General features: G+C 45.5%; 1 protein-coding gene across 3 annotated transcripts in view; it reads left to right on the top strand.

The window, feature by feature from the left end:
- Nucleotides 1-15,487, top strand: part of GRAP2 (GRB2 related adaptor protein 2) — a 150,480-nt gene that overhangs the window by 88,835 nt on the left and 46,158 nt on the right. For all 3 annotated transcript variants that reach the window (XM_075573740.1, XM_075573738.1, XM_075573739.1), the window contains exons 2-3: nucleotides 4,596-4,682; nucleotides 15,334-15,425. In XM_075573740.1, coding sequence (XP_075429855.1) covers nucleotides 4,605-4,682; nucleotides 15,334-15,425 — 170 coding nt within the window. In that variant the 5' untranslated portion in view covers nucleotides 4,596-4,604. The remainder of the gene's footprint in view (nucleotides 1-4,595; nucleotides 4,683-15,333; nucleotides 15,426-15,487) is intronic.

Here is a 15,487-nt window from a genome sequence, read left to right as displayed (position 1 = left end):
TGCTTTTTCTGACTATTTATGTGTTTTTTCACAGTTAGTCTGCTGTTATTGTAATGCTTTACATCCGTCCCCAGATTTAGGGAGACTGTTGCATTCTGTTATTCAGTCCATCAGTCATCATATCTAGCCACCGTTCTGTGTCTGTTAGTAGCTTCATTATTTACACCCTGTCAGGTACTCTTCAGCATGTATATGTCTATTTAGACTTCTGTATTGTCTTTCAGGGTAACTCCCTGATTTGAGGGTCAATCAAGTTTGCACTTTTCAGGGGATCCATGCCTTGTTTTAAACTTTCTGTGCTTTAATTTTTATTTTATGTTCTGTAACTTTTTCAATAAACATTGTGGTTTTGTATTGTCAGGCATACTAGAGTGCTTTCTTTGGGGCTCTTTTCCTTTTCTTTTTGAAATATATATATATATCTTACTATATATTTCTGAAAGTGTCCTATGTGTCCGTGTCTGTATGTGTCTCCCTGTGTCCCTCCCCGTGTCCCTAGCGGCAATCTCATTGGACCTTGGGCCAGGCCAATGAGATTGCTCACTTGGCCCGCCCGTCCCCGCACACCTCTCATTGGCCTGAGGTGGAGTGAAGGAGACAAACACACACACACACACACACTAGGGGGGGGGGGTGTTACATACATTAGCGGGGCTCACAGTGTTAGCAGCAAATCTCCCGCTCTCTAACCTGCCGGTCCCGGAGGCTCCGCCTCTTCCTCCGCCTCTCCCTGTTTCCCGCGCTATCACCCCCCCTCCCCCCCCGGCGCTGCTACAGTCAGCGGGGGAGCGGAGCGAGCGCCCGGGACACAGCGGGGGAGCGGCCACAACACGCTGCCTCCCGCATCAGATCCACGTGGGAGCTGCCAGACGGATGAGTGAGCGGCCGGACGGGTGAGTGAGCGGCCGGACGGGTGAGTGAGTGGCCTTCACCTCCCCTCACCCCCCTTCACCTCCCCTCACCCCCCTTCACCTCCCCTCAGCCCCCTTCACCTCCCCTCACTCCACTTCCCCTCCCTTCCACATCCCCTCCATCTCCCCGCCACCTCCCCTCCACCCCACCTCCACCTCCCCCCCTCCACCTCCCCCCCTTCACCTCCCCTCCACCGCCCTTCACCTCCCCTCCACCCCCCCTTCACCTCCCCTCCACCCCCCTTCACCTCCCCTCCACCCCCCTTCACCTCCCCTCCGCCCCCCCTTCACCTCCCCTCACCACCCCCCACCACCCCCCCTCACCACCCATCCTCCTCACCTCCCCTCCGACCTCCCCTCCGCCCCCCCTTCACCTCCCCTCCGCCCCCCCTTCACCTGCCGCCTCACACACGCTCACACCCTAGCAGGACACACGCCTCACATTTTCACATCACTTATGTCACCAAAATATACATTGTACTGTGGTATGTTTACAATAAACCATTTTTATACAACATCGTATTACATTTTCTTCCATCTTTCTTTTCAACATTATTATCCAACCTTTACAACAAATAGTCACCTATTGTTCCACGATTTATAAATAATACTACCTATTACGGATTTACATCCCGGGCAACGCCGGGTCTCTCAGCTAGTATATATATATATATCAAAAGCAGCTAATAGGAAATATACATTTCCATTCCTTAAGATCTGTATCTTGTATTTTGCGTTCTGGGTGTTATTGTGGTCACATAATGTGCAGAGTATGGCACATGGTTGGTAGTAACCATAAGATGCACATTAACAAACATGTATCAAAGTACAGAAAATTGTTCTTCCAATCTTCAAGTCTCTGCTTATGGTTTGTTAACCAAATTTTTTTATATATATATATATACACACACACACACACACACACACACACACTTGGCAGAAATATTTGATGCAAAGGACAAAGGAAAGCTAAAATAAAATATATTATAACTCTCATACCAGGGGGTATGTGAGAAATGGTCATTCAGCAGCTGTTAAGATTTGACAGCCTTAACACTGTTTAGATGTTTAGGTCTTGGGTCAGAGGAGATGGCAGTTTGACCAGACACTCCTGAAGCAGGCTGGTGAAAACAGCAGGATAAAATCTCGGAGCCGGGAACTTTTATAAAAGAAACCGATAATCTTTATTGCAAAATCTTCAACAGCAGTAGTCAATATTAACAATATTATTTTGCACCCAAAATTACTTCTCCCAACTAGGTGTTTCCCAGGCTGAACATGACGGGACACTTCCTGAAGAGCTAAGAGTGGGGGGGAGGGGGGGTAGATATTCCAGAAGACTCTACCAAGTTTAGAACCAAGGCGTACCTTTTCTGAACCCCTGTCTGTAACATTCTCCTGATTATCCTGTAGTCTTAAAGAACCACTTGCCCTGACTAAACCAAAGGGGCACTGCTTGGCTGCTCCTAGTGTCAATCCAGATTCCAAGGTCTTCGAACTCATGTAGGACCGTTCTAGGACTATCTAAAAATGTAAACCCTAAAAAGAACTCCAAGCTAAGAACTAACTGGAGCACTAGCTACATGGAGTGCACTGTGCAAATGTAATACTGTAACTCCTTATTAAGCAGTAGGGTTGCATTATATACACCGAGATGCAGAAATGTATGCACCCTGTAATAAGGTACAGTAGCATGGTACTTTCTTCATCTTCATCACTCCCCCTATTAAGTCCTGCTGACGCACACAGTACCTTGATATATAATGAAAATGCCTCTCAGTGAAATCACTCACAATTGCCTTGATACACAGACCCGATTGCCTGTGTTGGCAGACAAGAGTTTTGCAAAGGTTTTGTTCACTAGCTATATAAACCGCCCGCCTTTAATCTTTCTTTGCCAGCTCTCTCAGACACTGAGGGCTCACTGACGCGTGCATGCATCAGGCTTCTAGAGCAAGCTGATCAGTGCTCGTTAGGGCAGGCTCATTAACCGCTCTCTTCTCAGCCTCTTAATCAAAGCCAGGGGAAGGGATCTGGCCGTCCTCCGGAGCACAAATACATTTCTGAAGAAGCCATGCGAGAAAGAAAGACCTAATAATGGCTTTTTAATCAGGCACCAGGCGCTGGCCAAGATTACTGCAGGGCTCTCAAAGCTCAAGCAAAGATATTCATCCCCTAATGAAAGTGGACACCGTTTTGAAAACATTTTTTGAGCAAATTAAATACAGGAGGAAGAACTGTATGAAATTCTCCTGTGAAACAGATTGAATGGTGCAGCTGCAAAGAAACAAAAACTGCCTTATGCTCTTTGCAGCAAGTTTACCTTTAACCCCTTAGTGTGCTAAAGCATGGGGGACCCCCTGCTTCTCGAGAGACTTACTGGGAAAGGCAGTTCCAGTACTCCCTAGTATTTAAATACAGGTTATCCTTCTAGCAGCATTTGGAATAGATGGAAGAGTAGAAAGTTGCAAAGCTAGGGGGAGGCAAGTAAGGAGAAGGTTGCAGTAGTCCAGGCGGGAGAAACTAGGGGCGTGAATGAACAGAGATTAATACATAGCATCCCCTGTTTTACAGATCTTATTTAAAATTATATTTTATATATATTATTGCATCTTATACATAATGAAATATTAAGTTTCCGACCCCCCAACAGGATTGATGATGGTTCTTTTGAGGGGTCGGAAACGTTGGTACTCTTTGTAGTATCTCTGGATTTTTGAGATTCGGGTAACAATTGTTTTCTTATTGCTATGGTTTGTTATCACTGTCTCAGGTACATATATTAACCATTGTAGTAAGGTAGGGAACTATCTTCTTAAATAATACAGCTTTGGGTGCTCCTTATACAGCAAATACAGCATTTTCCTCCCCTCCTAGTGCTGGTTGTACATAGCAATCTTAGGAGTGCAGCATTATATATAGCGTCAGCATATACAGAATATACAGTATGCGTCACTATCTGAACCAGTAATATTTCTTTATAAACAAAGGACTTTGGCAGAATTTTTATACATACCCGCTCTTGGGCCCAGATGCACTAAGATTTGTTGAAGCTAAATTAACGTTAGGTTAATTGTAACGCATATCCACTAAAAAGAGAAGAACCTAGTGCTACTCCATGAAATAGCGACGGGTTACATGTGCTACTGATATGCAAAGGAGGCGATCCCCCTAACATCACACATCCACTAAAGGGTAACGCAGGGAATTAACGTTAGGTCATTTAAGTCAGATCTAAAGGTGGCGTTACTCCCACCCCGACCCTGAGAAACAGGTTACCTTTAGGTAAAACATGCTTAATGCCCGTTTATTTGAAGTTAACACAGCGTAGTGCTAACTTACTTAACGCCCGTTAGTGATAATTGAACCTGATGTTAAGCCCATGCTAATGAGATATACAACGGCCGTTGCATATTATTACTTTTGCGGATATGCATTAAATTCAGGGAAAATTTCACCCGTTACTATATACCTTGATATCTACAGTCCTGCCCCAGTGTGATTGATATTTAGGAGCCTGAAGCATTCCTGCGTGGGATCTCATTGAGCCAACTGTTCCTTTTTTGCATCTCCTCCAAGTTAATGCATTACTGCTTTTCCAAAAATGAATCTGAAGCATGTGATTTATTTCTAATTAAAACTGACTGCTTCTCCCCCTCCCCCCTCTCCTCTTAACCCCCACAGTGCCGCAGAATGGAAGCCGTGGCCATGTATGAATTCACTGCCTCGGGGGAGGACGAGCTCAGCTTCAGGAAGGGAGACGTGCTGAAGGTAGGTGCAATGCCGCTGAGGGGAGGACAGGTAGCCAGCCGGCTGGGGCAGGAGAGCCTGTGGCTTTCAGACAAGTATGTGGCTTCCGCTCAGTCTCTGACTAATACAGCAGCTGTACGATGAGTAAGTTTGGGTATCTCTTGACAGACCAGCGCAGCAGAGTTTGCAGGAAGCTACAGCCGCACCACGGATTAGAAGTGTGGCAGATGCTGATGAGGGTGTGTACAGTATGTGCAGGGAGACAGTGTTACTGGGGTTTTTAACTGTGAATTAAGTTCTTTTTCTCTTTTGAGATGGGAAAGGTATACAGGGATATACCAAATAAGTATACATGGGAAGGATGTTGATCCAGGGATTAGTCCGATTGCCAATTCTTGGAGTCAGGAAGGAATTAATTTTTCCCCTTAATGGGGTTTTTTGTTTGCCTTCCTCTGGATCAATAAGTAAGTATAGATATAGGATAATGTATCTGTTGTCTAAATTTAGCATAGGTTGAACTTGATGGACGTACGTCTTTTTTCAACCTCATCTACTATGTAACTATGTAATATGATGTAAATTGTGTGTATTTTTATTTATATAGAGCCATCCAGGTACACAGCACGTCACAGCAGTGATACATGTGACAGAATAATACAACACTTAATGGGAATTAAAGCTTGAGACATACAATTAACATTAGCAAAAGGAGTACCTGCCCCGAAGAGCTTACAATCTAAGTACATTAGGAAAAGGAAGTTGTTCTGCTAAGTGCATCTGCGCTGATTGGCTCCCCACAGAGCATCCGGGCTGTGATTGGTCGCTGCCCTGTTCTCCATGTTTCCCTATGGAGAGGGGGACTCCAGACAAGCAGCAGGCGAGCTGGGTACCAGAGATCTCTCATGGGCTGGCATGCAGATAGACTAAGTGGGGGGCTCTGACGACGTGCCAGAGACACCCGAAGTCGGGGCTGCTTGTACGCTAAGCGGGAGATTTGAAGTTGCATCCATCCTGGAGACTCTGGACCTACTGCAGAAGTGGAAGCTGCTCCGGGGAAGTCATTTTGGTGGCGCCGGAGACATAGGCGTCTTGGATTCCTTCTGTATTGTGCTGAGGGTTGTGAGTATAAGCTCTGTGCTGTGACTTTGCACTGTGCCTGCTAGCTCCGGCCGTAATAAACACCGTTTATTGATCTCTGTGTCCTGTCTGGTGCTTGATCCCGTGTAAGAGCCCTGGTCTCAAACATTGCCCTCTCTCTCTCTGGAAATCGGCCATGCAACTGAACCATAAAACACTGTTTTCTCACTACGCAAACCACCTATGAAAATATTAATGTATCACATCTATTATGTTATTATCAGCCTAATGTAGAACTAATTACCTAATGGGAAAACTAATTATCTAATGTCAAACTGTTACTTACTGAAATACAAAACTAATTTGTGACATCAGAGAAGGCTGTTGGTACATGAGTGGACCGCGGCTCTTTTCAGCGCTGCTGCAATGAGTTGGCAGTTGTATAGAAATAACACACAGCAGGATGTGGTTTGTGCAGTGTGTTACATTTTTGCAGTCCCATTTTAAACAAGTGAAACCAAAAAAAGAAACGTTTTTCGTTCAAATTGGTAAATTGCCACTTCTTTTTTTCATCCAGGGGCAAAATAGCACAAGTTTTCTACTCACGTATTCAAGCAAATGCGAGTTTGTTAATCAAGGCAAAGAAAGTTTGCTTTGACGCACTTTACCATTTGCTACATGTGACTTTCAAATGCAAGAAGAGTCCTACGTAAGCGTCTCATGCAGGGGTGACTAACTGCGGTCCTCAAGGGCCACCAACAGGTCAGGTTTTAAGGATATATCCCTGCTTCAGCACAGGTGGCTCAATCAGTGGCTCAGTCAATTCCTTAAAACCTGACCTGTTGGTGGGCTTTGAGGACTAGCGTTGGCCGCCCTTGGTCTATTGAATGGAGCTGAAACGTTCCTGGGAAAAGGGAAGATTTGCAGGATATTAAATAGGTGCCTCAGCCTTCAAGTAATGAGGTAATGAGATATGCACCTTTAACTGCTTATTACACCGTTTCTAAAGGGAAGCTGACAAGCAGAAAGTGGTATATACACGCAGGTTTCCTGTGCTCGCCCCTCTAGAAATGATACTGTGGCTAATGGTCTCGGGCTGCCTTTGAAGAGAGGGGAACCTGGTTCAGATCCCAGAATCAGCTTCTAACCTTGGGCAAGTGATTTCATCTCCTTGTGTTTTAGGCACCAAACTTAGATTGTCAGCTCTTTGAGACAGTGACACGTTACAAAATGACATGTACAGCTCTGGGTACGGAGGGAGAGAGACATATGCTAATGTTAATCATTTGCATATTCACATTAGCATATATCCCAGTCACAGGGTCGGCCTTAGCGTTTGCGGGGCCCAAGGCAGCACGCTGGCAGCATGGCCCCCCCAGTGGGAGAAGTCTTAGAGCCATTCCTTGAAGAGCAGCCCTCCTCCTGCAGCGTAATGCCATCATGTGATATCACATTGTCATGGCAAGGCGGCGTCATTTGACAGCAGTCGCCATGACAACACAATGCTACGGGAAGAGCGCCGCGCCAGAGAAGGTAAGACCCCCCCCACCATCTCGACTCGCACCCTCTCTCACTTACATACGCTGGGGTGCGGAGCGGTCCTGCCGGTCCGGGGAGTACCCAGCTCAATCGTCCAGCTCCTCCCTCCGGTCAGGCTGAAGTTGGATCCCGGAGCCGACAGGAGGAGGGAACGTGGGGCTGCCAAAGGCGCGGGAACCAAGGCAACAGCCTTGCTCACCATGCCCTAAGGCCGGTCCTGCCCCCTCTCCTCATCTTCAGCAACACCCATGTTTTAGGGTCTGGGAGTAACACCCCCTTTGGGTATGACCTAAATTAAATCCCTGCGTTAGCTATAATGGAGCTCTGGATATGCATTGTTAGTGGGAACTAACCGTTATACTTAACGCAATGCCATTTACGGGCGACAATGGGATTCAACCTGACGTTAGTGCGCTTTGAAGATGCACGTTAACGCTTAATGAAGTTAACACCTTAAAGCTGCAGACAGAGCAATAAACTACATGTGTTTTTTTTTTTTAAATAAATCAGTTTTATACTATGAGAAAATACTTGTAGTATTTTTTTAAACAACTCTGAATGACATTTTGAATGTATTATAATGTAACAAGCCTTTTTTCGTTTCTATAGCAACCATTTACAAAGTAATATCCTCTTCTGAAACAGGCTCTGGCATACTCCATTTTGAGCCCTGCCCTCTCTCTAGCAGTGCACCAATTGTATCTAATGACTGCCTAGTTACATGATCTCCCCCACAGAACTTTGCATCTTTGGTCCTCTTCTGCTGCACTGACGCTAATCGATCACAGGAGAACGAATCGAACGGATATTTAGCTAAATCCTTATCACTGTGTGGATTGTATTGATGCACATATTAAAGGGAACATTTTTTTTTTAAATTTAAACGGCAGCTTGGACTGCTGCTTTAGCCTTTAGTCAATAACCTGAACCTGAACAAGCTCCTCACCCCTACCACCTGCAGCACCTATCACCTGAGATCAGACTCCAAAAGACTATTCATGGTCCCAAGGCTCAACAAAGTATCCGGCCGCTCCTCCTTCTCTTACCGTGCACCCCAAACCTGGAACAACCTACCATAGACTCTCACATCCACCACCAGTCTAAGTTCTTACAAAACTAAAGCTGTCTCACATTTTAACCTGGTCTGTAACTGTTTCATACGCCTATAATATATATTATCTTTAACTGTGCATGCAATGTCTTGTATATAATGTATACCCTGTTCATTTTTGTAACTGTACTTGTAACCATGTACTATATTTTTTACTCTGTGCCCAGGACATACTTGAAAACGAGAGGTAACTCTCAATGTATTACTTCCTGGTAAAATATTTTATAAATAAATAAATAATAAATAAATAACGGACCTGTGTGAATCTGGGCTGAAATCACTGCGATGCACACATACCTTTTCAAACACAGAACCAATGTACCCCACTCCTGTCCTGCTGCACGACATGCTGGAAATTGCAGCGCAGAAGAAACAGGCCTCATTAGCGTGCAGTTGAATGTATTTATTGATATGGTGCATTTCTGACTCCTGCCTTTTTATTCATTTTGTTATTATCGTTTGTCTCTTTCGACCCGGCAGAAAGCGCAGTTTGCAGCCGGGCCAAAAATAGCCGGCCACAATGGAAACTTTACTCCCTGCTCCCGACTCTTTGCCACCTGCTGCACTACCCAGAATGCAGCGGGGGCTGCCTTCTGCTCCACACACAGGTTCCTAAAGGGCAACTGTTCCAGCTGTAACGAGTCTGATGTACGACAAAATATCAAGCTAATCAACCATAATCATAAAGAATAGATTTCTGCGTTAAGTGCCCCGCTCAATATTTACTGTGTAACCCAGTTATTTATAGCTAGGTAACCTGCCTCACCACTTCCAGCGACTTAATGGCTCACTAGAATAATTATCTCTTTCCTGCTAGAAAAGGGTTTGTTTGCTGCCTCATTAAATAATTTTCCGGCTTTTAAATGTTACATGGTATTTAAAAAATAAAGATGTGCATATATACATACACACACACACACACACACACACACACACACACACACACACACACACACACACACACACACACACACACACACACACACACACACACACACTTATGTCACATTCTCCAACTCTGCCTATTTAGCAGGTCCTGTAAGTGGTTGTAAGGACATGTGCCTAATAAGACCAGCTGTACGGTACCTGTTGTCCCTATGTTAGAGCGCAGGAGGGGGGGTTTCAGGATATCCCTGCTTCGGCACAGGTGGCACACTCAGTCCCTGCTTCAGCATAGGTTGCTCAGTCCCTGCTTCAGCACAGGTGGCTCAATCAGAAGCCACCTGTGCTGAAGCGGGGGACTGATTGAGCCACCTGTGCTGAAGCAGGGATATCCTTAAAAACTGAGCTGTTGGTTGCCCTTGAGGACCAGAGTTGGCCACCCCTGCTCTAATTAAGGCTAATTAATGTCTGATCTGATGAATAATCAGCAAGCTGGGGGGAATCTATATCTATAGATATAGATTCCCCCCAGCTTGCTGATTATTCATCAGATCAGACATTAATTAGCCTTAATATATATATATATATATATATATATATATATATATATATATATATATACACATTCCTCAAACATTCTATACACATATCTTATCAGCAAAATTATCTTTGCATGTAGTAAAATGCTCTCTTTTGTGGTGCACTGATATTGGAAATAAAGTGGATGTATTTTCATGTTTTAGATGTTGGAGAACTGGTATAATATTTACTGCCTGCTCTCTGAATGCAGATCATAAAATATTATTCTATTTATAGCAATTCCTATGCATCTCCTTATACATTGAGTCCACGCCAGGGTTGCCAGGTGTCCAGTATTGAACCGGACTGTCCTGTATTTGGAAACTCTGTCCAGTAAAAAATGAGAGGTAATACTGGAAATGTATGTGTATACCCGTATTACCTCTCTGGACATAGTGACTTGACCGGCTTGGGGGGATTTCCCTGAGCAGAGAGAGAGCAGGGCTGTTGCAGGGGGCTGGGCAGCCTCCTCCACCCTGATTGGCTGCCCAGGCCCACCTAATAATTACAGATAAACTACCACATTTTGGAATATCCCGTAATATATCTCCATATACACACACTACAGCCTGCAGTGCTCCCATCTTACCTCCTGCATGTATACATTATTCTTTATTAACACCTTCCCTGCCAGAGAGGCCTGCCGCGCATTGACAACCCGAGGATTCTGGGAGAGGAAATTGCAAACCCCAAAAGCGCTCTATGTATCAAATGCAAAAATATAGACGCAAAGCTATTATTTTGGGCAACTCGCGCTGAAATATACCTGCGCCAGGATGCGTCTTTGTATTAATCTTAGCAGCGCCATTTTCGTGGTATATCTGCGACAAGATGAGGGATTTATGGAGCAAGTGGGAGGAGTTAGGGTGGAGTCACACTTTAGCGCAGAATACTAGCGCAATGCGCCAAATACTCCAACTGCAGAAATACATGTAGCCAGGTTACCTGATGGCTGCTGTTCTGCACTTGGACTGGCAGTAAACCCTGGTACAATCAGGTTGCCACTAGTTGATATGGGGTTTTCCTCCTCCTTGGAGCTGCACTTGAGTGACGGCGGGTGGCGGTGACATCAGGCCTGGGCATGACGAATCATGAGCTAGGCCTGGTGCCCTCCTCCTGGCTGTGCTTAAGGACAGTACTGCCCCAAATTTAGAGAGTTCTTTCCCCCACTGAGGAAGGCAGGTCACACAACTGGGAGCCTGAGATTGGGGCCTTCCCTTGTACTCTTCCCTCCAGTGGGAGAGTGAGTGTGGACCATAATCCCTGCCTCTGCTAGGGAGGCGGGGAAGAGCTAGGATGGCTGCGGGTGCCCTTGGCCTGTAGTGGTGGTCCAGGACCATCCTTCAGTGAGAGCTGTGAGTACTGCACTGGGCAGAAGCCTGCCGTGTAACTGTGCTGTACAGAAGACAATAAACTGTTCCTGTTATTATATACCTCCTGCCAGGTGCGTGACCTTACTGGGGATGGGGGAGGGGAGGGGGAGAGGCAATAGTTCTACCGTGGGAGATCACCTTCAGTTCCTGGAGCCCAAGGCAGATGGAGGCGCTGCACTGCTAAAGAGATATGTGGGGTATGAACCCCAGAAGCCTAATCCTGTGTCCCCACTACCACCGGCGGACGACTCAGTCCTCCTATTACCTATATGCACCATACACCGCAGTAATGGACAAATCTCCCACCGAGTGGGGGAAACACCGTTACATACACATAATAAAGATGGTGCATTTCAAATGGGAAAAAAATGATTTCTTTTTAACGCAACTGCGGCACACCACTTTCTTTATACATAGACCCCCAAATCTCGCGATCCAGCTGCTATCGTTGTAACTATAGTAGTGTAAAAGTCAGTAGTTTTTCAGTAGGGGCAGTATTTGTAGCTGGCTACTGATTAGTACAATGAGGAATATGTATCACGGCATTCATGGGGCAAAACGAGGCATTTTCATTAGCAGTCAATGCATCACGAAACAGTAATGCCCCATGTTTGTCCGCTTGCGGTTTGGGAATAGGAGTATAACGGGGTGTATGTATTTCCTGTATTTGTGCTGCAAAATCCTACATGTCTGACGTGGCATAAATCCCACGGGGAGCGCGTGGCCGTGCCAGTGGCGTCAGCTGCAGCTGGAGCAATTTGTGGCCCCGGGGTAGATCGGACGGGAGACGTGTCGGAGGCGTGGCCGTGACGTCATGGAGCTGGCTCGCCCTCATTGGGTGAACCCCTAACATGACCCCGCCATCGTGCAGCAGAAACAAACGTGCAACGCTTCTAGTCGTGCGCGCTCTATGGACGGCCCCATAGTGGCACGGCATTTTGATCGCGCCGCGAGCGTGGTGGCGCTTACCATGGACGCGGCCTAACAGTCTGTACCATATGTACATTTGACTGAACTGAAGTTGATACATATGTATCGCAGCCTCACACGGCATCGATGGGGTTCATCATTATTTATTTGCTGTGGATTTTTGTTGCTGCCTCGCTATTTCTTCCTGTACTCTTTAGCCAAAGAGACACTCAATAACCGAGCTACGTTAATTTCCCAGGACATGCTTGAATGCAGGTTTATACTTCCTGGTAAAAATATTTGAAGTAAAAAAAAAATTCAGGCACTGTCCCCCCCGGGAAGAGCAGACCAATGTATAGCTCCAGGGAAAAGAATGCAATTGCCGGCGTCTCACCTCTCCATCCACGCTCTGAAAGCTTCAGTCAATTAACATAGAGACAGAAACCTGTGTATAATCCACAAAGGATACAGATAAACTGGCCTTGCTATGGACTCGATGCTTTGGGAAGCTGCCTTAATAGCTTTTTTTGTTTCCTGCCATTCACAGTTACTTAGGGCCAGAGAGAAAGAACCCGTGTGAGCTGATCAGACACGCAAAACATAAACACTCTTGTTATTCTACGACCTGCGCTTTCCCGCTGCTATTCCAGAGCTGACTCACTACAAAGACACTCGCATACACATTGCAGAGAGCTTTTTACCACAGTCATGACCCTCCTAAATGCCGAAGGGGATGGAGACGCACTCTGGGGGCAATGGGTGTGACGGTGAAAGGGTAACCAGGCCACCAATAAAGGTATTACCTCTGAACCATATTTGTGGGTTTAGAGTGTCAGCTCTTGGACCCATTGGTTGTTCATGAAATATATGTGATTGTGCAACAATAAAGAATGTGTGTGTTTTACCTTTCCAGGAGTGCTAACCAGTGGAGATTCACAGGCTTTGAGTTCAAGGGGGGGTTTGCAGTAAAAGTGTTGTCACAATGTGTCTAGGTACATGGGGCCCAGAGTTGCTGGCCAATTCAAAAATGTATCCGGGAATCAAGTCAGATTCCCGGGGACATATAGGCACAGACATCTGGTCAAAATCCTCCCTTGAAAACAGTTACGCGACTCACCGCAAAGTTCCCTGCTTCAGCACAGACCAGAAAGGTAAAGGGGGCATAGGGATGTGAGGTGTCCCTGACACAGTCAAGGGGTCCCTAGATTAAGGGGGATACTCATTTAATGTCCAGGTCACCCAGAAGCTGTATAGGGCGTGACTCACCACTAAGTTGCCTGCTTCAGCACAACCCAGAAAGGTTAACAAGGCATAGGCATGTGAGGTGTCCCTTAAACAGTCAAGGGGTCCCTAGGTTAATGGGGATACCAAGTAAATGCCCAGGTCACCCACAACCGGTATAGGGGTTCTGGGGGTACTCCAATCAGCTACAAGATTGTGAGGGGACTTTGAAAATTCCAGTCCTTATTGTATAGAGTGTGGGGAATACAGTATGGCTAGTCAGAAATAACATGCAGCTTCTTATTCTATTTCCCATAACCAAAAGACTTAGAATATTTTTAAAGTGTATATTTTAGGGAACTTGTGCTTTTAAAACATATGCTTGTGCACAGTATAATGAGCTGGGACTCTGAGACAGTGCCACTGTGTCTACTCATATAGTGGGGATCATAAGCCAGAGAGGAAGTCTGAGGTGTCAAAACCAATTGGACAGGAGGGAAGAAGTCAAGTACCCACATCCTCAGATCAATGGAAGCTCTTTGAATTTCCATTTGGCCCACCAGACTGGCCGGGTCCTGTGGCATTGAGGGAATCAAGTGCCAGAAGTGCCAAATTGCACGTACCCCTTGGTTCATTCAGATTTCCAGGTAACCCTGTGCGTCCTACTAGCTTGTCTCTGATTAGCTGCAGAGATTTTTCTCACGCTCCTGATAGGGGGGGCAGTAATCTGTAATGAAAGTCAGAGGTATTATAACCCCTTGCAGCCATGAGATAGTTCGGTCTCTAAGGTTCTCCAAAGTGTTCTCCAGAGTTTTCCAGTTGTAAGTCTCTAGCAAGAAAAGGGCTGCTTCAGCAATAAGCTGCCTGGAATATTTTCTGTTCTGTTTTTGCAACTGTGATCAGGGATAGGATTCCCTGCAGCTAGGAGAGTCTAGGTTGTTACCCCAAGAGGGTCTTTTTGCTGTAATTTGTGTAACATTGTGTGTTTGCCTATTCCTGTGAATAAATTTACAACTTATTTCATTAACTTCTTTTTTGCTCAATGCATGTTCCTGGTAAAAAGGTGTAAATGGCTTGGTCTCCCGTGACAATGGGCAGTAGACTTATTTTAGCATACAGTATGATTCTAATAAAAGAGGTTATTGGTTGAGACGGTGTGCCCATCACTGCCCGAAGGACCTGCAACTTAAACTTTGCAGTACCTCACACGAACTAGGCATGCTTCATGGTATGTGATAAGGACTTGCCGTTTTCTAGGGGGTGATCAGCCTGAGCGCTCCTGATCAAAACAGAAGTATAAACCACTCCACTTCTTTTTCCGGCATCCGGGGACTGGGCGGAGATCCCAAAAAAGGAAAGGTTAATGGCCCTTATACAGTAGGCCGTAAAGCTGCTTGCCGGTTTCAGAGAAGATTTTAGTCCCATTGCTTTGAATGGAGTGGATCTCATCACTAGCTCTGGAGGTGGCTCATCTCATCTACCATTTACCTGCCCAAGTGTCCAATCTCTCCAAGTCCTTCTGGAGAGAAATTACATCCTGCTCTGATTCTATTACCTTACAAAAATAATTTTGTTTTCTGTTAGTTATTCCTGAATATTATCCCATACTAAACCTTCAAGTAGCTTCCCTACTTGTTTATTAATGACCTTGAGGTTGGCATAGAGAGCAAAGTCTCCACCTTTGCCTTCCTCTGGATCAAAATATTGTAAATACAAATATAGGCTAAAGTATCTGTCGTCCAAATTTAGCATAGATAGAACTTGATGGATGCATATCTTTTTCAACCTTATCTACTACGTAACTATGTAACTAAAAGGAATCAAAATACTCCCTAGTTTCACCTTTTTCCTATGTTTCCAAGCTAACATTGGAGGGCTAGGAGTTATCCCACTGTGCCACTGTGTACCATAAATTGCTTCCCGTCCCAACACCTTTGGAGTCTTGTTGGCTGAAATATTGTTTATTTTTTTCTGTTCACAGATTTTAAGCTCTGATGATAATTGGTATAAAGCGGAGCTTCAGAGCTGCGAGGGATATGTCCCCAAGAACTACGTGGATTTGCAAAGTCCCAGGTCAGTCATTTCCACAAGATAACACCTACAGCTCAACCAGGCTAACCTGCAGAATCAACTGT

This window comes from Ascaphus truei, chromosome 17 (genome assembly GCF_040206685.1).
Source record: "Ascaphus truei isolate aAscTru1 chromosome 17, aAscTru1.hap1, whole genome shotgun sequence".
Taxonomy (NCBI): Eukaryota; Metazoa; Chordata; class Amphibia; order Anura; family Ascaphidae; genus Ascaphus; species Ascaphus truei.
This window is presented reverse-complemented; position numbering and strand designations above follow the sequence as displayed.